Source organism: Diabrotica undecimpunctata, chromosome 7 (genome assembly GCF_040954645.1).
Source record: "Diabrotica undecimpunctata isolate CICGRU chromosome 7, icDiaUnde3, whole genome shotgun sequence".
NCBI lineage: Eukaryota > Metazoa > Arthropoda > Insecta > Coleoptera > Chrysomelidae > Diabrotica > Diabrotica undecimpunctata.
This window is the reverse complement of record NC_092809.1, coordinates 61836504-61863071: the sequence shown is the minus strand read 5'-3', so window position 1 is coordinate 61863071 and position 26568 is coordinate 61836504. Positions and strand designations below refer to the sequence as shown.

General features: G+C 35.5%; 1 protein-coding gene across 1 annotated transcript in view; it reads left to right on the top strand.

The window, feature by feature from the left end:
- The window catches only part of mst (misato mitochondrial distribution and morphology regulator), a 30911-nt gene that overhangs the window by 717 nt on the left and 3626 nt on the right, over positions 1-26568 (top strand). Inside the window, exons 2-4 of the mRNA XM_072537440.1 lie at positions 357-800; positions 1966-2283; positions 9508-9757. Coding sequence (XP_072393541.1) covers positions 357-800; positions 1966-2283; positions 9508-9757 — 1012 coding nt within the window. The remainder of the gene's footprint in view (positions 1-356; positions 801-1965; positions 2284-9507; positions 9758-26568) is intronic.

Below are 26568 nucleotides of genomic sequence, written 5' to 3'. Positions count from 1 at the left end.
TTTATAAAGTGGTTCCTTAATCCATCTGGTTTACATTTTTTTCTGCAGAATGTATTGTAAAAACATATTTTTTGATTAGTATTAACCTCTTATGCAGTTTCTATATATTTATCTGATTTTCTGTTTTCCAGTATTTTTAGTCTTTATATTTTCATTCTGGTTGAATTAGTAGTTTTTATATTACATATTAATACCTGTCTAATAATAATTTATAAATCTTAGTCTTGCACAAAAGTGATTAAAGTTTTAAAATTTCTTGTTTCTATTAGGTTCTCTGTAAATATTTAATATGTTATTTTCACTGACTTAACATTTTTTACAAAACATTTTAAAATAATGTTACTTGAGTTTTTTAGGGTCAAGTTACATTTACCCCTAGACTTTTATTAGTTGATCTTCAAGGTAGTTTAGGGTCTTTACCAGAGCAAGGAGACTTGTATGATCCAAAGCCTGACATATTTAAAGAATCTGCCAATTGGTATGATAATTTAGTAGAAGTTCAAGCAGGACCTAGTGAACATAAAAATAAATTTCAACAAGACTTGGATGATGTAACGAAACTCCAAGATGTGACAAAGGAAAATTATGAATTAGAAGGAACAACAAAGGTTTGGTCAGATTTTCTTTATGGTAGATTCCATCCAAGAACTATAGAAATTGTTAAGGAGTATCAGCACTGCAATGAAAATACTCCATTTGATGCATTTCCATTGGGTCAAGGTTTATGGAAATCCCATCAATTTTCAGAAGATTTTACAGATAAAATTAGGAACTATGTTGAAGAATGTGATAATTTTCAGGTAAACTTTTTAGTATTCTAAAACTGGTTATACAAAATATTTTTATTTTTGTTTTTATCCTCTAAAAATAAGTTCATTTTCTTAATACTAATTTATGGATATTACTAATATGTATTATGTGAAAGATATTTATTATGACATTTCACTTTTATTATCTCTTATATGGAAATGGTACCACTAAGAAAAGAAACTGCTTAGAAAATAGTATATTATAGTAAATAGTAAATTAAACTTATAGAAACATTGTTCTTTCAATTTTCTTTTTCAAAATATACAGAAATAATCCAGTTGTAAAACATGACAATTGGCACAGACAATAGTGGAAAACTTATCAATAATTTCTGAATATACTTATTACTAAAATAAGAGAAATATTAAAGAATATACATTTATGAGATGAGTGAGAAATATATATGAGCTAAAAACCATCCACTGAGAACTATTTAGTAAGCAACCTTCTTTTTCAAATGCAGAAACATATGTTTCTGTAAATAAATCTATATCCAGTATTCTAGTCTTGGACTATCCAACTTATTCATTGGATTTTATGGTTTAGGTACAGTACAACTTCTATTTCCTAAAGTAAAATATGTATTAAGTCAACATTACATTATGCAATTTCCATGCTATGCAAGACAGATTATGCAACTACGCATGCGCACTGGATCTTTCCAAGCAAAATCTGTGCTAGACAAAAAATTAGGACATGTTCTATTTTTCATGCTATTTGGATGCAATTTATTGTCAAATTCATGTTGCCAATATAACAAAATTTATAGTTTAGAATAAAAGTGCAAGTGTAAATGTTATTTATTGAATGTAGTAATTTGTGATTTATATTTGAATATATTTAATGATGGACTGAAATTTCCAAGTGAAATATCTAAAGTTAATGTTTTGATTTATTTCTTCTGTTGGCAACAGTGAAAGTAGTATCTCAAAAGTACACAAAAATAGCTCTGATATAAATAGATCAGGCTAGGCAAGATATATGTCATGAAGACGGACTTGCATAGCATGAAACTTGCATAGCCTAGATGTAAAGCTATCTTTATAGGTAGCGATATTTGAATCTGTTGAAATTGATAAAGACAAAAGTTTCTGAATATGAACAGTCAGAACAAGACCTCCAATCCTATTTCAAAGTGTTTTTTTTTTATTTTAGGGTTTCCATTTTCTTACAGATTGCACCAATGCTTTTGCTGGTTTGTCATCTTCCTGTTTAGAATACATTAGAGATGAATATGATAGAAAATCAGTGTTGCTATTGCCAGTAATTCCATCATACTTTCCTGACAATGACTTTAGTTCAGAAGAAGAAAAGAATCAGTCTCTTATAAATGATTCTGTTAGAGTTTTAAATATGACATTAGGATTTAATGAATTTAGCGCCTATTCTTCATTAACAGTGCCTTTAAGTATTGGTAGTAAAGGATGGAGACAGCCTGGACCTCCACGAATTTTTAAAAATTTGGATTATAATGTAAGTATTATAAGACTACCATGCATATTGTATTATGATTAGCAAACCCATGAGTATTGGATGAACAATTACAATGAAAACTGTAACTCTGCTGTGTTACTCATTAATAAGTATCGGACCGGGTTGTAAATAATAACAACAGTATAGGAAATACTACCCGACTTTAATTATCACTCCAAAACGTAATGCAAATAACAATATACAGTCCATCTAATTTACTTACCACTGCACGTCATTATCATTGACAGAGATCGAAGTTGACATAGTTGCCAAAGTATAAAAAATACTGAATCCATTTTAAATCAAATAGGTCACAATTATTGCAAAAGTGGATTATACAACAAAACAAATTAATATTTAATGTAAATAAATAAAAACAAAACAAGAGTTAATAATCTTGTTAAAAACAATTTGAGCCGCTTGTATGCGTCGTATAAAGATGTAAAATGGAATACTTAAACAAAAACAACACTTTTTTCATTACTTATTAACATTAGTCAACACCGCAACTGTCAAATAAGTGTTACTAATTTATGCCAAAATATCACCTCCGTTCGATTACAGTCTCAGTGTGTTCCGAACAAATGTTCTTCATAAAAACGCTTTATAATGCATTTATACAAATTAAATGAAACATATTGTGTATTTCTTTAAGTTAGCATTAATAGAAATATTTAAATATTATTTCTACGCGTATATAATAAAATATGTCTAGTGGCTGTAATGCAAGTGTACTCGGCAAAGTGATTCTAAAGAAGAACAAACCTACCGCCTAAATATTTCGTGTTGGTATCATGTGACCTCATGGACTATAACGCGGATGACGTGCAACGGTAAGTAAATTAGATGAAGTATACATTAAATTCATTAAATTCATTAAATTCAATAAAAACAAGAAAATTAGAATATCTCGGACATATTACACGTGGAGAGAAATACACCTTGCTCCAACTGATTATGCAGGGAAAGATCCAAGGAAAGAGAAGCATAGGGAGGCGTAGAATGTCATGGCTGCGCAACCTGAGAGAGTGGTACGGATGTACATCAAATGAACTTTTCAGAGCAGCCGTCTCAAAAGTCCGAATAGCTATGATGATTGCCGACCTCCGCCGCGGAGATGGCACTTGAAGAAGAAGAAGATACATTAAATAGACCATCGTCGAGTCTGTCGTCTTGAGTTTCCTCTCAGCTGATTGTGACGTAACACTGCATGGTTGCCAATACCATGGTTGACCACCTGGAGCAAATGACCTTGCAAATACAGTCTCGTTTTCTTGAAAACATCTGGGTACTGTTTTGTAAGAATCTTTCATCTCTTTATTAGATAACATCTCATTTCTAAAGTCGGACTGTAAACGATCAAATAATGAGCCCAATCTTCGCCTCATTAATATTTCTGATGGGTATCTCCCTGTTGTGCAATGGGGTGTAATGTGCTGAGTAAGGAGATATCTGTGCAATGCTAACTGTATTTTAGTTTCTTCGTTACTATCTGTCATTTTTTTAGTGCATTTTTTACATTTTGTACCATGCGTTCCGCTTGCCCATTACTACTTAGATGGTACGGTGCAACCAATGCTTGTCTAATAAGGATTTTCTTTAAAAAATCTTGGAACCCAGCTGACGTAAAACAAGTTCCGTTATCAGATACGACGACATCTGGAATGCCATGAGTGGCAAATAAACCACGTAATACATCTATAGTCACAACACTAGAGGTATTTGGAACTTTTTAACCTCCAACCACTTCGAGTACGAGTCTATGATAATCAGAAACATTTTTCCTTTAAATGGACCGGCAAAATGGAGGTGTATTCTTGTCCATGGAGCTCTGGCCCACTCCCACGGATAGATTGGAGCATTTTTTGGCATGTTTCTAGACTCCTGGCACTCGCTGCATGTATTTACTAGGTGTTCGATTTGTTTGTCGAGATTTGGCCACCAAACATATGAGCGTGCCAGTGACTTCATTTTTACGATTCCGGGGTGTGCTGAGTGTAGCAAATTCAGTATTGTTTTCCTCCCTTCAAGTGGAACTATTACCCTTGTACCCCATAACAGACAGTCTTGATAACAGCTAATTTCGTTTTTACGTAGTAGATAAGGAGTATATTCGTCTGAAAATTTAATTTTCTCATCAGGTCAACCTTTCCAAGCCCACTGCAAAACTTTAGATAACACTGGGTCTTTCTTAGTCCCATTGGCAATGTCTTTGACACAGATTAGTTTTTCTGGGATGTTCTCAAGCATCAAAACGTCATCTGAGCTTGGTGGTTCTGGCGCATGTAACTTTAACAAGCATTAACAAAGTGTTAATTCGTCTTAGAACTAAGAATCTGCAAACAAAGTGTTAATTATCTTAGAACTAAGAATCTGCAAATAATGTGTTAATTAGTCTTAAAACTAAGAATCTGTAAGAGAAGGTTATTAGTTATCACATCTAAGACTAATTAATGCAAAAAAGTCCCAAAAATCTCGGAAAACAATAGTGTAATTTCTAAATAGCTGATTTCGTCTAAAATGCGATAGAAATGTTTGTCGTAGTGTCTTCGGGACGAATCAACAAACACATGTAACAAAATATCAATGCAAAGAGAGTTATTGGCAATTTTCGACTATCGAAAATTTCCTAAGTCGCTGAGACCTGAAATGTAGAAAAATATATATTAATATATTAATTTATTAATATAATAATTTATACCTAAAATATTTCAAAGTCCCTGAAAGAGAACAAATATTAAAAAAATATCCTAAGTCGCTGAAAGAAATATTATAAAATATTATAAAACTCGTCTTAGTTCCGTTCAGGAACTTGGAGTATCTAAAAGATAAATAATTTTACAAAATTATCCTAAGTCGAAAAATACCAAATTAATAAATAGGTGAAATTATCTGAAAGAGAAATTAAAATAACAAAATTATGCTAAGTTAAAAATCCCTGAAATATCAAATAAATCAAATAAGAACCTATTCTAAGTTCGTTTCAGAACTTAGAAAAATTCTGAAAGAAATAACCAAATAATTCAAATTCCCTAAGTTATTAACTAAGAAATAAATATCAAAATTTTGTCTAAGTCGGAAAGACGATTTAATTTGAAATAAAATATTTCACGAGAAATCAGACTAAGTCTCGCTAGAGAACTTAGGAAAAATCCTGAAATAAAAAGGATAGCGGTTAGGTGTAATTAAAAGCAGAGTTTCTAGGAACTTAATCAACCAGAAGGTCTCTATTGCCAAGAAGGCTGATTCTGCGGACCCTGTCCTGACCAGAACGAATTGTTGGCCATCGTGCACCTATATTTATACGCAATTAATTAGGTCAACTGCTCCATGGCGCTCTGCCATTGGAGCTTTTACTGTTAGAATTAGAATTCTGCTAACTGAAGACTGATAGGAACTGGATTTTTGTATGGTTGAAGCGGATCTAGTTCCTTTCGCGGTCCTTAGATACATAATATGATGCACACGGACAGTGATGATTACGCGTAATAAGGCAAGAAGAGAAGAAATAGATGGTCAACTGCAACTTTTTCTGCAGAGCAGAAAAACTATTTTAACCCCAAACAAAAGAAAACCAATGGAAGAAAGTTCAAAGGATGAGGATGACATTATGAGTATGTTGAAGAAGTTGATGAGAGAACTGAAAGCAATCAGGAATGAAAATAACCAATATAGAGAAGAAATGATAGCGCTGAAAAAATAAAAATAAAGATAAAGCAAGAATTTGAAGAAACAAAAAAAATTAACCCAGGTCGAAAACAAAGTAGAAAGAATTGATAAACAGATGAAAGAACGAGCATAGTAATTATGGGTCTACCAATAGAAGCAACAGATGAAACACTCTTAAAAAAATAACGTAAAAGATTTTATACAAAAGCACCTAAAAGACGATGTCGAAATGGAATCTGTAATGAAGCTAAGAAACAATATATGTCTGGTACAAATTAAGGATTATGACGAAAAAAACAATTTAATGAAAGAAAAAAGCAAACTCACATTACTTACTGGAGAAAAGATCTTCATCAACGATGACCTGACCAAAAAGCACGAAATTGCAAATAAAGGCAAGGAATTAAGAGCTGAAGGTAAAAATATGAAGATAGGGTACAAAAAACTAACTGTGGATGGAATAAAATGGGAATAGGCCGGAAATGGTACTTTCAAACGAGATAATTCTAGAAATATGGACCCAAAAAACGGCAGCGGAAAAAGAAAAAGACGACCCATTATGACCCGACCGACCCGACGAACCCTAGCAACGAACAGGAAAATGAGTTTGAATATAATTAGAGAAAAAAATAAATAAGAATACGTACCTATATATTCCGACATGGAATGTAAGAGGAGTATACGAGGGAGGAGCATTAATTAACCTTAAGAAACACTTAAGAAATATAAAATACACATAATAATAATACAAGAAACACATTTGACTGGAAACAACATTGAAAATATTAGTCCATACACGTTTTATACAAGTGGAGGCGATAATAGGAATTTTGGAGTTGGTTTTCTGGTACATAAAGACGTGGAGCAGGTACAACGATTTGTAACAAAATCTGACAGAATATTTTCAATTAGAATTAAAGGAAAAGAGAACTTAAAACATAATTGCAAAGCCTCCAGTAGGGTTCTGCCTGCAACCACAATAAAATGATTACATGTATTTAAATAGAACATATAAAAATAAAGTTACCTATGACAAAAATAAACTACCAAAACGAAACGTCTACTTATATGTTTAATGCGTACGTATATATAAATTTATAAATTTAATATATTATTAAGTAAGCGCCCCAGCTTAATACATGGAAATATTACACATATGCCACCATTCTCTCCCGGACTATAACCAATCGAATGACCTTAGTTCGTCGCGCTGATTCTCGTTGACGCGTAGTTCAAAGAAAATCAGTTTGGTTGCGAGAAGTTTCTGCGGAATTCAACATGATTGATGGTTGTGCAATATAAAACGGGGATTGTTGCTTCTTCTTCATGTGCCTTCTCTTCATCGGAGGTTTGCGACTATCAACTGGAATTCTTGTCTATTTTAGGCTAATGATATAATTGTGGTGGCATCCCTGATGTCGAACCCTTGGCATAAATTTGTGTGACGTGTGAAACGAGATTCTCAAGCATATATAGCTACAAAAAATAGCGCAATAGACTGAATGCCGAACCAGACATGAACTTTCTTCAATCAAGTCTGATATTACCCAGTTCACTGTAGTGCTACGAAAATTCCGTAAGATTTATCCCACATAAAGAGTCCCTTGACGAAAAAGGAAAAGTCTAGAATATTCGAGATGCCAATCCGGAAATGTCTAGTGAAGTCTGGAACGTCAGAAAATATATAAAAACATATGTTGATAGTTTATAACAGTAGTATTTTGATTTTATAGTTGTTATTGCGTTAAAGTAAGCGCGAAGTCAGTAAGCGCGAAATATTAAATACACAGCTTTTGGTTAACCAACATCCAATTGACAGAGTGGAAAAGCGAGATCGGCGTTCATAATGATGAAGTCTCTCTTCAGAAGTCACGATTTACCACTTGCTACCAACATCTCTCTTATTAGATGCTATGTATTTTCTACGTTATTATGCGGAGTAGAGGCCTGGACACTTTCCGAAGCTTCTTTAAGAAAACTCGAGGCATTCGAGATGTGGTGTTAAAGACGTATTTTAAGAATTTCATGGGTGGATCGTGTGACTAATGTTGAGGTCCTACGTAGAATAGGCAAGGAATGCGAGATTATTAACACTATTAAAGAGCGCAAACTAGAATATCTTGGCCATGTTATGAGGAATGAACAGAGATACGGCTTGTTGCAACTCATTCTTCAGGGCAAGGTATTTGGAAAGAGAGGACCAGGGAGAAGAAGAATATCTGGGCTTCAAAACCTGAGAAAGTGGTTTAATATATCGACAACCGGATTATTCAGAATAGCAGCAAGCAAGTTAGGATAGCCATGTTGATCGCCAACATCCGGAACGGATAGGCATCGTAAGAAGAAGATTCCGTTAAAGTATTGTAAACAAGTTGGTGTTGAATAAAGTTATTTTAAACAAGTACAACAGTATGATTAGTAATATACAATACATGTATACCTGGTTTTCTTTTAGTTTAGAGTTTTAGGATTCAGGGTTTCGTTAAAAGTTTAGTTTTTAAAAGGTTTTCGCACCCAAAAAGGAACCGCTGTTTTAAAGTATATAATGATTAATAAATATGTTGCTGTCGCAACATGTTGGTCTTTCATCATCATTACCAGCAAAAATAGAACTCATATATATACATACATACATACATACATACATACATACATACATACATACATACATATATACCAGCAGTCGCCTTGAATATCTGCTCAACTTTGTCAGGAGATTCCTTAGATTGAAAATAAAAGTCATGTTAGGTAAAAATCATGCAACGGGCCTCAGAGTCTAGGATTAGCGGGTAGAGCTCAAACATCCTGGGCTCGCTCTTTATCTATATAAATGTAAAATACTGTCAACTGACGTGAAAAAAACTTATATTTATACACCGGGTTTTGAGTTTGATTGTGTAATTTTCACGGCAATGGGTCATTGGTCAAAGACTTGGAGCTCCGATGATATCCCTTCCCTCGGTGTGAGAGTTGTTAGAATTTACTAAAAAACGAAAAAGTGTGGAATCGGTCTGTGGATTTTTCTGAATGTTGCTTGGCTCGTGGCTTCGTGTTGATTTGTTAGGATTCATGTCACTGCGGGAGCGGTGAAAACGTCGGTGTTGGCTTTGGTGTACTTTTATGCCTCCAATATTTGCTTGGAGTATCAGCTCAAATCGGATAGGAACTTCCTTGGGTTGATAGTAAAAGTCAGATTGAGTAAAAAACTTGTGAGTCTCGGAGTAGGGAACAGAGAATGAGCAGAATGGGTCCCAGAGTCTAAAAGAGTCCGTGAAGGATTGCCTGACTTGAAAATCATTCATATTTATACAGCAACTGTTAGCAAGAACGGGAGGAGTGCGAGGACGGGAGATGCAGTCGGCGGGTCAGAGACTGAGAGCGTCCGATAATACCGAAAGATGTACCTAAAACGTGGACATCACTACTTTGAATTCACATTGAACTATTCTATTCAAATCGATTTTAATGTTAAATTAAATTACTAGATTGTAAGTAGAGAATAGAATGTTTAAGTAAAATTTATTTTAGAAACAATTACAATCTCATTTCTTTTAGCATAAATTGCCCTACCACTCCAGTGCAATATTAGCAGCTGCATTGGATACTGTAACATTAAAGCATAGGCTAAAAAACTCACCTTTTACGTTGAAAGATTTAAGTGCAGATTTAACTCAGAGCGGAAGAAAATTTGTAGCGGCCAGTGTACAAATGCCGTTTCCGATACACGAAAAAAGTGACCTACTTGATTGCTTGGACAAATGGCAAGGACCACTCTATCAAAGTATTACTCCTAATTGTGAAATAGGTAACTTTAAAAAATTATTTGTTTATGTATCTATAGTTGAATATCAAAATTGTAGACACTAAATTCCAGGATATGTTCATGATCCTTCTGAGTTAGTCTTGGTCTTCCAGTGGCTTACATTTTTTTTGTAAGAGTGATAGGTAGCGCTACTTGTATTGAAGAATTTTTACGAATTATATGTATTACTATTCTCTCCCTAGCGCTAAGATATGTCTAAACAAATATGTGGGATTTGCCATAATGCAACTGAATAATTTAGACATCGGATTATGTGGACTAACGAAAAGCCAAAATATACATACAGTATGCTCAAATTAAATAAAATAATTAAATTTAACAAGTTTACATGAAGATGTGTAAGAGGCGAAATTATTGCATCAATTACAAATGTGATAAATCTTGCAATGTCGATATACCAGATCCATAAGATCCACTTTTTTAGCAATTCAGTTCTTAAGTTAGTTATCGTTAACAACATTATCTAGTACACTTGTAGGACCTTACAAAGTTTAAAAAAATATGATCGATACATAAAATTGAGGTATTTGCCACGCTGGTTGGCCAAAAGACATTATCAGTAAACTGCTACAGTAAAAATATTTCTACAAGTAGTCAGAATTGGTTTTATACTATATATTAGGTATATGTTAGATCGAAGTTTCTTAATCTTTTTCAGTCTCCGGACCCCTAGAAAACCAGGCACAATTTCAAGGACCCCCTTAATAAAAAACACAATTAAATTAAGACAATTTATTGAAGTACTAAAAAATTATCATTTTTATGAAAATAAAAAATATTGTATTATGTGAAGGTTGTTGCTGTTTTCTTGCTACTAAATTTAGTATACCTATTTGGGTTGATACTTTTACTTAGTTGTAATCTTAAATCGGATTCCAATTGTAGTCTGTTTCTGTACTTGTTTTTGATATATATAAGAGCAGAGAATCCCTTCTCACAGAGTAATTATTATTTAAATGGGAATAAGCCACAATTAAAGGTTAAAGTACGTTTATTGATGTTTCAATTTCCACTTCGGAAATCGTTCTCAAAATACAAACATTAGTAAATTAAACAAATTTTGTTTTTTTGTTACTTGGTGTCCAATATCAAATCTTCATAATTCATATCCGAAATTGGACAGTATAATTTTATCACCCAGTAGACCGAATGAATCTATTTGTTATTAAATACACACACGTAGTTAATTAGGTTACATACACATTTGGTCAATTATAAATAATAATTTGGACATCAGTCAAAAGTACTGACAAAGTTAAACAATTTACATCAATTAAATACACATATCACGCTAGGTACGCGAAAAATATTGACCCAAATAGAATTTATATAAAACTAATATCTCTTGACTAGAGAAGCATTCAATCAATATTCACTCAACGAACATATAGTCTTCAACGATCAACTTCATCAGTCTCTACTCAAAGTAATCCCGGGTCTACACCCATAGTGTACGTCTCAACAATAAACTCTGCTACTATTATTTGGTGTTTCCATTACAACAGAACGAACATCTTCACTGAGCCAACGAAGGGAATTTGTTCATGGTCCTATCGAGAAACAGAATACTTCAAGGAAGTTTGAGAGAGCCTATACAGTCCACGCCAGCAACACCCTCAGTAGCAGAGAGAGACCACTAGACCCGGGAGAACGAGAGCAGTACCAAAGCCAAGAGCCATACTAGAGCCGAGAGCAGTACCAGAGCCGAGAGCAGTACCAAAGCCGAGAGCCATACTAGAGCCGAGAGCGGTACTAGAGCCGAGAGCGGTACCAAAGCCGAGAGCCATACTAGAGCCGAGAGCAGTACCAAAGCCGAGAGCCATACTAGAGCCGAGAGCAGTACCAAAGCCGAGAGCCAGACTAGAGCCGAGAGCAGTACCAAAGCCGAGAGCCATACTAGAGCCGAGAGCAGTACCAAAGCCGAGAGCCATACTAGAGCCGAGAGCAGTACCAAAGCCGAGAGCCATACTAGAGCCGCAGAGCAGCCAAAGGACAGGACCGATTGCAGAACCCACCAGAAGCGAGGGATCCTCAACGTCTAAGAACACAAAAAACCGTAAGTTTTTGAATAATTACAAAATCTTCCAACTTTTACAATCTTACAATTTAACAAGTTTTTTTTTTATTACAATTTAACAATTTAGAACAACAATCTCCACTCTATCAATCGTATAATAATGTACTTTAGAATGCATACCATTTAAATAATACAGAGAATTGATAAAACAAAAATAAACGTCATTCACAACTATAATTAACTAAACAGTAATTTTGTATGACAATTTGAAAAAAGAAACGTTCATACATATAGCTTGCTTTTAATTACAATTAAATATTTTATTTCGAAAAATTAAAATAATTACGTAGCAAATAATTTCATTTATTTTGATAACAATATATATATATATATATATGTATATATATCACTATAAGAGTGTGTGGATTACATCTTGACCTACCTCAATGCAAAGAATAGCACAGCAGGCAAGGTCAAACTCATATTTCGCTAAATTGCACATTCCGATAGAAAAGAAAGTGTTATAATACAGGTATACTTATTTAATACATAACGTACATTTAGTATTGTCTAATATATTTACCGCTGAATGTAAAAATTTTTAAAATAATCATGGAGAGTCTATACGTTAAGCAAGCGGAAATAGGAACAGAAATAGTGAAACTCGTTTCAAATACAAAAAAGGATTCCCAATCTCGGAAAAATCAACAATACATCCGGGATAGACAGGAAAAATTAGAAGAATATTGGGCAAAATTTTTAAATAACCACGAAAAGCTGCTAGAAGGGGGTATAACGAAAGAAAAATATTTTGAAACAAAATACTATGATCAGGTATTTAAGACATACATTGAGGGGAAAACCCTGTTGGAAGAATATGGAAGGGTGCTGAAAAGAGGAAAAGCACCGAAAGTAAAGGAGATACAGATAAGAAAACAAAGAATCGAGGAATTATTACGGCCAGAAAATGAACAAGACTTGCAGGAGGATGAAGAATTGCAGTCAGAGTTAAGAGAATACATGGAAAAGGTGAATACACTAATGATTGAAGCAGCAGTAAATGAGGAACTGGACGCTACAGATATTGGAGAAGTAGAGAGAATAAATCATCTAAAGAGGAAAGTCAGGGAAGTTTTAAAGAAAATAAGGCCAGGAATGCAACGGCCAGAAAGCACACAGAGGAGGGACGGTGTGACATTACCGCAGGTAAAAATCCCTGTGTATGAAGGCAGATATGAAACGTGGAGAACTTTCCACGATCTGTTTACTAAAGTAATACATGAAAACGACCAGTTATCAAACGCAGAAAAAATGCAGTACCTAAAAACTCAAGTAAGAGGGGAAGCCAACAGAATGATACAACACTTAAACATATCCGAGGCCAACTACGAAGTGGCCTGGAACATGCTAAAAGATAGGTATGAGAACCCAAGGATGATATTGTTTAAATTAATAGACAGGATGCTACTAGCGCAGGAAGTAAAGGAATCTTCTGCTAGAGCATTGAAATCACTACATGACACCTTCCACGAAAGTCTGGAAGCCATAGGAGGGTTAGGAACAGACACGGAAGCGTGGAGCCCATTGATAGCCCGAATTATCATAACGAAATGGGACAATGAAACTAGGAGGCTGTACGAAAACCACATTGGAGACAGTAGAGAGATACCGACGTACAAATCGACACAAACATTCCTACAGCGAAGATTTCAGACACTGGAACTGCTGGAGTCAGAAAAAAGACAAGAGAAGCAAGGAGGATCTCTTAGGAAACCAAGAACACATTGCGTGATATGCAACGGAGATCACGGAGTACCGAACTGCAGAGAATTTCAGGAACTCAATGTAAGAGACCGGAACAGGATGATAAAAGAAAAAGGATTGTGTACAAACTGCCTAGCACATAAAAAAGAAAAACAATGTTATTCACAATATAGGTGCAGACACTGTGGCGGAGACCACCACCATATGTTGCATTATGAAAAAGGAAACACAAGCAACAAAAGAAACTCCAATGAAACGAAACGAAAACAAACACAAGAAAGAAATGGAAGAGATTCAAACAATAGAAGAAACGGGTACCAAGCTGATAGGTACAGAGGAGGAAATAATAATCCATACAACGCCAGAGAACAAAATAACGGAAGGCGAGAAAATACACAAGATACCAATGGGCCTAGGAATAGCAACGACCAGCAAAGAGGGCAGAATTCAGTAAACTGTGCAAGCCATAAGGAAGGTGAAGCATTACTAGCGACAGCTGTGGTACGCATAAGAGATGCGAAAGGAGATTCACACATAATGAGAGCACTAATCGACCAAGGGTCACAATGCGCATTTATAACGGAACAAGCTGCGACGACGCTAGGAACAACAAGGAAGCCCATACAGGCGACCATATCCGGGATAGGCTCGTCAGGAGAAAAAACAGCCAACTGGAGTATGAAACTTTTAATCGAAACTCATTACGAAAGTGACTTCGAGATGGAAATAGAAGCACTAGTACTACCGAAGATAACAAGGAATTTACCGGAAAAGGATATAATTCTACCGGACTATAACGAGAAAAATGCAATACTGGCAGATCCAAGATATTACAAGGTAGGGAAGATAGACTTACTACTAGGAGTAAAAGAATACAGTTACATATTGACAGAAGGGATGCACAGAATAAGTAATGGACTCCTGAGTCAAAACACCAAACTAGGATGGATAGTTTCGGGAATAGCACGAGAAAGGGAGAATATAAAAGCAGAAGTAAGCTGTATGATATCAAGACAAGAAATGGACGTACAAATAAAGAACTTCTGGGAATTAGAAGAAGTAAATCAGGATACAAGTTTCTCAGTGGAAGAACAAGAATGTGAAGAACTGTATCGACAGACTGTAAAAAGGAATGAAGAAGGGAGATACGAAGTAAAAATTCCGTTTAGGGAAGACGTCGCAAAGTTAGGAGAATCTAAACAGCAAGCATTCGCCAGATTGATGCAACTAGAAAGGAAGTTTGCAAAAGACAAACAGTTAGAAGCGAATTACAGACAATTCATGGAAGATTATGAAAACCAAGGTCATATGGTAATAGCAGAAAACCAGGGAGATGGGTACTACTTACCTCATCATCCAGTGAGAAAAGAGGACAGTACTACAACGAAAATAAGAGCCGTGTTTGACGCATCAAGCAAAAGCTCATCGGCAGTAAGCCTGAATGATATTATGCACACAGGGCCGAAATTACAACAAGACTTGACAAATATACTATTACGATGGAGATCCAATAAGGTAGCATACTCAGCGGATCTGGAAAAAATGTTTAGACAAATCAGAATGGCAGAAGAAGACCAAAAATATCAAAAAATTTTGTGGAGAAAGGACACAAAGGACCACATACAAGAGTATAACTTAACGACGGTGACATACGGCACGGCCGCAGCACCCTTTTTAGCGTTAAGAACAATACAACAATTACAAGAAGACGAAGGAGCGAGGTTCCCGTTGGCATCGAAAATTGTAAAAGAAAACATGTATGTAGACGATATACTAGGAGGAGCTGAGACAGTGCAGGAAGCAGAAACAGCCCAAAAGGAATTAATACAAATGTTCAGAAAAGGAGGTTTCACTCTTAGAAAATGGTTGAGCAACGAAGAAAAAATAATGGAGAACGTACCGGAGGATATGAGGAACGTAGACTCGAAGGCATTCAAACAAGAAGAAGTACGGAAAACGTTAGGAATACACTGGTCACCTAAAGAGGATATAATCACATTCAAAATAGGGATAACGACGGCAAAGAAAATAACGAAAAGACACGTACTGTCAGAAGTAGCAAAACTATACGACCCACTGGGATGGATAGCACCTGTAGTAATTCAGGCGAAAATGTTCATACAGGAATTATGGGAGCAAAAGACCAGTTGGGATAAAGAATTAACTAGCAACCAACAAAGCAGGTGGAATACATACCAGGCGCAATTAGTAAATCTGGAGAAAATAACATTGCCCAGGTGGAACAACTTAAGCAAGATAAACAGAGTAGAACTGCATGGATTTGCAGATGCGTCTATGAAAGGATATGGAGCGGTAATCTACTCAAGGGTATTAGGCCCAGAAATTAAAACGAATCTAATGATAGCAAAATCGAAAGTCGCACCATTGAAAGGGAAAACGACGTTACCGAGGCTCGAGCTGTGTGCCGCGGTACTACTAGCAAATTTAATGAAGAAAACCCTACAAGCATTGAACAGGGAAAACATTGAGGTATATGCATGGTCGGACTCAACGATAACCCTGGCTTGGATAAGGGGATCATCAAAAAGGTGGAAAATGTTCGTCGCCAACAGAGTAGAGGAAATAAGACGCGTTATAGGACCGAAAAATTGGCATAAGGTAGATACAAAGGAAAATCCAGCGGACATCCTCTCACGTGGAAGTACCGCATCAGAATTATTAGAAGCAGAGCTATGGTGGAAGGGACCAACTTGGCTGACTAGTAACAAAACTTTAACTCAGGAATCAGAAGAAATACCAGAGACAAATGAGGAGGAAGTCAAAACGAAAATAACGGTGCACACGACAACGATAAAGGAAGACATATGCGAGAGATTCTCAAATTTAGAAAGAATGAGAAGAGTACTTTCATATTGTAGGAGATTTGCAGACAAATGCAGAAAAAAGAAGGACAATGGACAAAGTCAGCTTACAGTCCAAGAATTAGAGGAAACGCTATTAAAGGTGATAAAGCACACACAGCACGCCTACTTCAAACAAGAAATAAATAAGCTGGAGAAGAAACAGCAATTAGACAAGAAAAATAAATTAGCGTCATTGGTACCATTCCTGGATAGACAAGGAATTCTAAGAGTCACCGGAAGACTGAGACACACGAATCTAAAGTACGGAGAAAAACATCCGATAATTTTGCCAAAGGATAGTGCATTAACAAAGTTACTTATAACAGATAGTCACGCAAGAAATCTACATAGCGGATTACAACAAACACTACAGTACATAAAAAGGAAATACTGGATAATCAACGGCAGAAGAACCGTGAAAGATCATCTAGCAAAATGTTTAAGGTGCAGGAGGTATAAAAGCCAAGCAGCACAACAATTAATGGGAGATCTACCGAAAGACAGAGTGAACCCGAGTCATCCCTTTACTAACACAGGGATAGATTATGCCGGGCCAATAAAAATAAGTACCACGAGAGGCAGAGGACAGAGGAGCTATAAGGGCTACATCTCAGTATTTGTGTGTCTGTCAACGAAGGCAGTACACCTTGAGGTAGTAAGCGATATGTCTACGGATGCTTTCATCGCAGCGTTCAAGAGATTTACGGCACGCAGAGGACAGTGCAACAACGTATACAGCGATAACGGAACCACATTCGTAGGAACAGCAAATTTGTTGAAAAAAGAAAATCAAAAAATAGATGACGAGATAAAACAAGGATTACGGGCACTAGGTACCCAGTGGCATGTCATACCTGCATATGCACCACATTTCTGAGGATTATGGGAGAGCGCAGTGCGAATAATGAAATATCACTTGAAAAGAATCATCGGGGAAACAGTTCTAACATATGAAGAATTGAGTACGGTGCTGGCACAAATAGAAGCATGTATGAACTCGAGACCATTATGTGGGTCATCAGAAGACCCTGAAGGGAAAACAGCCCTGACACCAGCTCACTTCCTTATAGGGAGAGAAATTATATCACCAAATCGGGAAGAAGAGCTTACGACTTATTTGAAGATGCCGACGAGGTGGAGATTAGTGGAGAAAATAAAAAGAGACTTCTGGAAAATTTGGAAACAGGAATACCTGCACCAATTACAACAGAGAAATAGATGGCATAAGGCGCACCCTAACATAAAAGAAGAAGAAATAGTTATAATTAAAGAAGAGGATACACCTCCAGGCAGATGGCCATTAGCGAGGGTAACAGAAACACACCATGGAGCGGAGGGATTAACCAGAGTAGTAACAGTGAGAAAGGCAAACGGGAAACTGACTAAAAGACCCATACATAAGCTAATACGACTGGAAGAAGAGAAACAGGAAAAGCCGAAAAAGGCAGCAGCACTAAGATGGAAGAAAATACTAGTAGCTATAATGTTTTTAACGATGTTAAAACCCATAAAGGCAGAACCGTATAAAATATATAATCCGGTACCAGGATTTTTCACAGAAGACCTTGGAGAGGTCGTCATAGACCGGGGAACATTTCGAATAAAGGTGTTACTCGAAAAAGGAAGAATTCGAACAGAGCACCAACTAATAGGAAATATGATACAAGGCGTACGAGAACTGTGTCATGAGATAAAAATCGTGAATTGTAAGGATATAATAGAGAAGTTAGAGGAAGGACAAAGAAAGGCGGAGTCAGTAAGCGAGGGGTTGACAGTAGAAATAAAAGGAAGGGAAAGAAGAGGAATATTAGGAACAATATTAACCTCAGTATTTGGAGTCAATGACGAAGCCTACAGTAACATTGAAGCATTAGATAATAACCAAAAGGAGCTAATAAAGGAATCACAACACCAGGCGAAGATAATGTTAGAAACAATAACATCAATCAATCACACAGAGAACAGGATAAACGAGCAAATGAACAAGTTTAACAAAGCACTAATCACAGGTCTACAAGAAATATCTAAAGGACTTAACGAAGTAGAAGACAAAGCACAAAAACTAGAAACCGAATATAGCACGTTACGAATACAAACGATAGCATTACAAGTTATGGACTTCATAAACGAATATACTCAATTTTACGAGGGAATATTAAACCTTCACTATAACCACGGACACTTCATTGATATAGTGAAACCGGGTGAAATAACCAAATTAATAGGGAAAGCAGGGCAGATACTGCCTCAAGGGGTCGAAATACGACGACAACCCATTATAGAAACAGAAGTCAGTCATGACGACAGATATATAACAGTCATCGGCTACTTCATAGTGACAGGGAAAAATAAGTACAGCATGCTCAAAGTCACGGCCATACCACTTAACGTTGAGGGGTCGGTGTTGCGCACATTTGTCGCCCCAAGGAATCTACTGGTCGTAGATTATAACACACTGCACTACTTCGAATTGACCACGGAAGATAGAGAAAGGTGCTTACTGTTGACAAAGGCGCAGATAGCGTGCTCACCAACGGCTATAAGAAACATGGATACCCAACCAAACTGCATACTAGAAGAAATTTATGAGCGATCTAAGAATAGCACATGTCCAGTGGTAGCCAGGACAATACAGACAGCTCAATGGAGTAAGATGGGTACTCCCAACCTCTGGCTAGTTATCACGCCAGTCACGATACACATATCCATTATTTGCGATGGAAATCGGAGCGAAAGAGTACTGGAACGAGTCACATTCCTGAAGCTTTCACCCAAATGTACCGCCCAAACGAAAAATATTACATTACTCCCCACTAGCAGTGGGGTGGACAGAGCAGTGACGAGTTACCTGAAGTCGCCAATCACTCCCGTGGCCCAACTGGTGGCGAGGACACCCCGCAAGTTTAACACGCCTCTAAACACCTACCTTGACATACCAGGAGGAGAGCTACGTCATGTGTTACTTGAGGAGGAGAGTCTGGAACAAGAAATGACGCATACGCAGTGGCGATCGATTCACGAATCTAATTGGCATTATTTTGTGGCCACCGGGATCATTACTATAATGGTAATAATTGGGATACTCACGTTATGGAAGTACCGTCCTGTTGCACGACTATGTCGTTCAGGGAATCCACAAACTCAGACTAACGAACAGGAAGTACCTGTATTAGTTAGTAATCGGCACAACAATGTACGGTCGACTTCCCAAGTTGACATCCCACTTTCCACATTTTCATCCAATTGCCCTAATTTTAATCTAGAGATAGAGTCGGACATTGATAGCTAGGGTACGGTTGGAAGATTATTGATTATTCTTAAACTATTTATAATTTATCATGTTTGAATTTTACTATGTTATGTAATACTTATATGTAAACTTTGAGTATTGACACTTGGGCCAGATTGCCCGATTCCGCAGTATGTCCAATATCAAATCTTCATAATTCATATCCTAAATTGGACAGTATAATTTTATCACCCAGTAGACCGAATGAATCTATTTGTTATTAAATACACACACGTAGTTAATTAGGTTACATACACATTTGGTCAATTATAAATAATAATTTGGACATCAGTCAAAAGTACTGACAAAGTTAAACAATTTACATAAATTAAATACACATATCACGCTAGGTACGCGAAAAATATTGACCCAAATAGAATTTATATAAAACTAATATCTCTTGACTAGAGAAGCATTCAATCAATATTCACTCAACGAACATATAGTCTTCAACGATCAACTTCATCAGTCTCTACTCAAAGTAATCCCGGGTCTACACCCATAGTGTACGTCTCAACAATAAACTCTGCTACTATTATTTGGTGTTTCCATTACAACAGAACGAACATCTTCACTGAGCCAACGAAGGGAATTTGTTCACTTGGTGAAAAAAATTCTTCTACTTTACTTGTAAGATAGTTCATTCGATTACATGAAATCAACTTTAACTTGAGAATATCCGTCAGAAAAAATCATAGCATGTAATTCGTCTTTAAAAAGACAAACACATGTCATGATGACAGTAAAAAATCTCCTGTTAGTGATTCCATAGTAAATTATGAGGGAAAAACCATGAAAAAACCTCATAATACTATCCCGACATGGTAAGTATTTGGTCGTGCATTTAGTTTACCTTCAATAAACACCAAATTCTGATTTTATATGTTTGTTATCTAAAAACATAAATGATGTATCCGCTATATGTTACCGACTTACTAATACTGGTATTTTCGCTGCCTCGATGACGTCGTTTTCTATAACAAGTGGTCGTAGTATTTGTAGTTGCTTGCTTATTTTCATATACATACTTCGTTTTGTTGGTGTTTATTATTAAACCAATTTTTGTAGCAGATTCTTTTAATGCTAGACACGCCTCTCGTACAGCGTTTTCCGTTCTCCCAACAATATTGATATCATCAGCATAGGCCAGGATTTGCACTGATTTATTATGTATTGAACCAGTTGTGATTTGTGACATACATATTACTTTTTCCAAAGCCAGATTGAACAGTATACAGGAGAGAGGATCTCCCTGGTGCAGCCCGTTATTTGTTTTAAAAGGTTCAGACAGTTCCCCTGAATTCGTACTCTACATTTAGTAGAGTTTATTTTGTTAAATTTATCAACTAATTTGGTATACCTAGCTCTTTCATTGCTTAGAACATTTCACTTCTATTCACAGAGTCGTAGTCTGCTCTGTAGTCTATAAATATGTGATAAGTATCAATGCCATATTCCAGTGTTTTTTCCAAAATTTGTTTCATGGTTCCAATCTAATGAATTGTCGATTTACCTCTTCTGAAAGCAGCCTGGTATTTTCCTACTATCCGTTCTGCATATGGTGACATACAATGACATAGTACCGTGGAAAAAAATTTATACGCTGCATTTAGAAGCATAATTCCTCTGTGGTTAGAGCATTCAAAGATATCTCCTTTTTGTGTATTGTGCAAATTATTCCAATATTCCAATCATTGGGGAGCGATTTCTATGTCCACAATTCTTTTATAAACTGCTGTAATGCCATTATGGTATCATGGTCACCTTCTTTATATAGTTCAGCTGAGAGATTATCTATTCCGGGTGATTTGTTTCTGGCTAGTTTTTTAACTGCATCTTTAACTTCAAGAACCGTTGGTGGTTCCTCTTTCATCTCGTCTGTTCCCCTTACCTCATCTCTTTCGTCTTCCAGGTTTTCTTCTTCCTCTATATTAAATGCCTGGTTAAAGTATTCCACCCATCTATTCAATACATCTTTCCTTGTTGTTAATAGCTCGCCATTCTGACTTCTGCATTGTCTTGGTTGCCTTGAATTCTTTTCTGTTGATGTTAACTTTCTTATAGAATGCTCTGAATTCTTTCTCTCTGTTGAGGTTTTCTATATATTTAAGTTCCTCATCTAGGTGGTTTCGTTTTTTCTTTTGTGTATCCTCTTTTCTTCTCTTCTTTTTGTCTGGTAATTCTATACAGTTGTTCTAGTTCGTCGGGTAAGCATCTTTCTGTAGGTTTCATTTTTTTCTTTTGTTGCATTCTTGCATTCATCATCAAACCAATGATTTTACGGGCACAGATTTCTGTTCCTATTTCCTCTTTCGCTGCTGCTTCAATGTCTTCCTTTATTCTGGTCCAGTAGGAGTCTATATCTGTCTGGCATTCTTCATTTACATTTTGATTCCTTAGCCTGTTGGTGACGTTTTTCGAGTTCCGTTCTACAATTGTCGCATCTCTCAGCTTTTGCACATTCCATTTTTTTGTATCCATTTTATTTTCTTTACTAGTATTTAAAATTCTAGCCCTCAATGTTGGGATCACTAGGCAATGATCTAAGTTTATGTTTGATGTGATCAATCGTGAGACCCTCACGAGATATATTATTTTCTCTTTCAGTCATTAACTTACAAACATAATTATCACCAATATGTAATAGTTCACCTTACTATCATTTTATCACATAACACATTCTTACCCAAGTTGGTAACGTCATTGTTCAAATGCAGGATCGTACATTGACTATTCAAGTAATTAACTTATTTTTGCTAGCTAATAATAATATAATTTTCATAAATAGCTAATAATTAAATTTAATTCAATTCACCTTATTAACTTAATTTTCATTCACTTTAATTTTAATTATTAGAACAATATAATTCTTTAAAACAATTTTATTACACACAATATCATTATTGGGCTATTGTTTGAGTGGTCGCCAAAAATCCATTTTCTGTTGTTTTGAGGACCTGTTAATCTTAACAACAATTTTTACTTCTTCCCCGACCTAGTTAGTTGACTGGTTCTAATAGTTGGACAAAGTCGTCCTCCTTTCTAGCGGTATGTTCCCTTCATGTGAAATTACTTAATATCGACCTGGTGTCATTATAATATTCAAATTAACGATATGTATTGTCTAACTGTATGTATTGACGATTGTCATGTAATACAAAGGTTTCTACACCTAATTACGTAGCTAGTTTCAACTACTTTAAAGGTATTTTCCACATGTTTAGTAATTGAACATTAAAAATTTTACCTTATTTTGTGTCACTTTAAAGTGGAAATATATATTCAGGTTTTTCACTGATGATAGTGCGACTGGACAGAAAACGTTTTGAAGAATTGTAATCCTTTTGAATAAATTTTAAATATTTTTAATAAAATATACCATTATACACCAAAAGTCTTTACATCTATGTAAGTTTTTTTAGTAAAAATTTCTTCTAATGTCCCTGTCATATGGCCAGATAAGTCTGTATCATCTGGATAGGCCATAATTTCCGAATATTTATTAAGGATGGTTCCCATGTTGTATAATTCGGTGTTCCTTACTACTTTTTGCAGAACTGTGTTAAAGAGGAGACACACCAATTCATTTACCCTGTCGTATTCTCAGAAGTTGGGGAACATTCACCCTCTATTTGTATTCGGCATTATGCATTGTAGCCCTTACCAGTCTGATTATTCTATTAGGGATGGAAAAATAATTTAATCACTTATTTGAGAAACCCCATAAGTCATAATTTTACCAAAATCGTTTTTTCACTAAAATGGTCTTTTAAACTGTAAATACACATTTTTGTAAAGAAACGCCTTCAGTCAGTGCATTAGTAACATATCTACAGCGGTATTATTTGGCGATGTATAAGAGAAACACCATAAGTCCATGACTAAGGACGTTTCTTTTATGCAGCGCGCATGTTGTTATAATTTGGCGCAATAATGCCAATAATTTTCAGTCAAGTTCAATCTTGTGTTGTGAACGCACGTAGATAATAAATGCCTAGTGAATATGAATACACTAGCAATAATATTGTGGATTGCTTATTTGTATTATATCTTGACAAAAATATTTTAAAATGAGTGAAAGCGACAGTGATCATAACGATATTAATTTACCTAATCAGAAAAAGAAAGGAATAAAAAAACCCTACGAATATAGAAATGAAATAATAAAATGAGTTTGAGTCAAAGGATACATTGGAAGGGGAAGAATGTTCCTAGAGTTCCTTCTCCATCTTCCAATGATGGCAAGTAAGTCGAAAAAAATGCAGATTTTTCAACGATTTAGGGACCTGACTACAAAAAATGAGCAAGATTGTTACTTACAAAGCCTAATTTACGCAACTGAAATTAAGCAACGACGTAGAAGAAAAGAACTTAGTGACAGCGGCGGCTCGCCAGGTGAAGTAGGTGAAGGTGAGGTTCACCAAAAAAATATAATTAAATTGAGATAAATAAATAAAAAATAAAAGCAACATTAATATATCTAAATTCTGAAATCAATTATTTATTCTCTTTTAATTAATCTAAAAATTAAAAAAGGCAGCTAACTTTATTATCGGTGCGGTAGGTACTTGACGGTCAAGTCCTGACCTGTGTCACTTGCTGTGTAGTGCGTATGATTCAGGAATAGGACGGTGAAGATTATTTTTGAAATGCGAAATTCATCTGCATTAGCGTTCACGGTTGCCATGGCTTGTCCCTAGTGATAGTTGAGAAAAATAGCAAGTGCAGTGCCGTTGAAAAATATCTTATTCGTCTTCACGCACTGGCCACTAGTTGAATGGATACCTATTTAGTATTTGCAGCGACAATATTTTGAAATTTAGTCTATTATATAGATATTTTTTATATAGTATAGTGTATAGTATAGTATTTATAAGTTTAGTTTAGTCACAGTATTAAGTTTATTTGTTTAGTGCACTTTATTAATACATTTCCCTGTGGTTTGTTTCGGATTTCGGATATAAAGTGTTCTCGTGGATTTCGTTTGGACAAAAATAATTTTAGATAGACATGAATCCCATTAATGACTTGGTGTGTAATATATTAGAAACTCCGTTTAGCAGACGAGGTGTTTTAATCGCCAAAAAACCCCCAATGAAATGTCAAGGTTCAGAACTAAAATACCCCAAGCAAGTAGAACATATCGTATCTAGTATAAGTGCCATAAAAAACTGTTTTCAAGTTATTAGGGCCCTAAACTCTATTTTTTTAACGAATTTTTAATGAGATTTGGACGCGACTTAGGTACCAAAACTCCTTTTGGCTCCGGCAAGCTTTCTTCATCTTCACCACTTTTTTAGGCCACGAGCCGCCGCTGCTTAGTGAGTCTTCAAAACCTAATAGAAGTAGTAGCTATGTATACTTCATATCAACCCCTAATAGAAAAATTACCGTTTATAAATTAGCCTTGTGTTTTCTTCACGGAGTAACAATTGACTGAGTGAGGCTGCTAATACTTCTTTTAAGTGCAGGAAAATCACCATTCGACAAACGGGGAAAAAGTACCCCAGTCCATGCAATTTCTGTTATTATTACACGTGCTATTCGTGAACATATTAAATCATATCCCATAAAGGTAGCTCACTATACTAGCAAGGAAAAGTATTATTTAAATGAGAAACTAGATATCACTCTTATGTACAAAATGTTTACAGAAAATTTCCGGAATATGTCACTGTTAAGTATTCATACTACAGAAAAGTTTTTAAAGAAGATTTTGAATTATCATTTGGAAGACCTCAGGTAGACACATGTGTGTGTGAGGAGCTTGCAATGGAAATATATAGTACGCACCAAGAAATTTTCAAATCAAATGAAGTTGGTTAAAGAAATGACAGAGTCCAACGAGGAAATTGGGGATATTTTTAGGGATTTTATGCAGAACCTTCAACTGCCACACAACTTCTTCCGGGGTAAGAGGTTTTCTATCTTCGCCAGGTAACAGTGAACGTTTTTTGCATTAACAATAATAAAACAGGAAAAGCAACGTTTTTCCTGTATCTTGAGGGTAACGGTACGAAGGGGCCGAATGAAGTTTGCTCATTTCTAATGAGGTATTTTATAGACAACATTCTGCTTTGATTTCGCTCGAAAAACTTAAGACCATTGACCATTATTTTCCTATTAGGGGTAATTCCTTCCTACCCTGTGATAGGGATTTTGCGGTGATTAAAAGAAAAATTAGAAAAGTAGACCGTATATACACCATGGAAGAATATGGACAGCTGATAAAAACTTTAAGTATAACCGCTTTAATGTAGTATTGGTCAATGCTGAAGACGTAATTGATTACAAAAGTTGGTGGCCAGAGTACTACAAAAAACAATGTTATCCGCGGGATCCAGTGGCAAAAATATTCCAAGGAATTAGAAGGTTCACCTAAAAATAAGCTAATTCATGCATTTTCACCACTCCTACGGGAACTCAAACTTGGTTGTAGCACACCCTTTTATTAACGGATTAGCCAATAAAACCTTGAGGCTTAACAATAATAAAAAAAATACAATAATATTGTTTGAAGCATTGGCATATCCCAGTGGAAAGATTCCGATTAATTATAAGTAGATTGTTGATATACAAAAACTACAAAGTTATATACCGGATGTAGAAAATATCCAGGATTATTAATATACCTGAAGAAGATTAATGATCACACCTTTCTTTTTTTTTGAGTTGTAATTTTAAGAAACCCCGTTTATTTGTAAAACCCATAAGTCAATCAAGTTTGAGCTTATTCTCAATTTTTTTTTCAAAAAATATTATGTCAGTTTTATTGAGGAATTAGGTCAGTTTTTAACATGTAGAAATCTTCGTGTTTTCCTCACACAGTTTTTTCCTATTTTCCGAAAGTTTTAGTTTT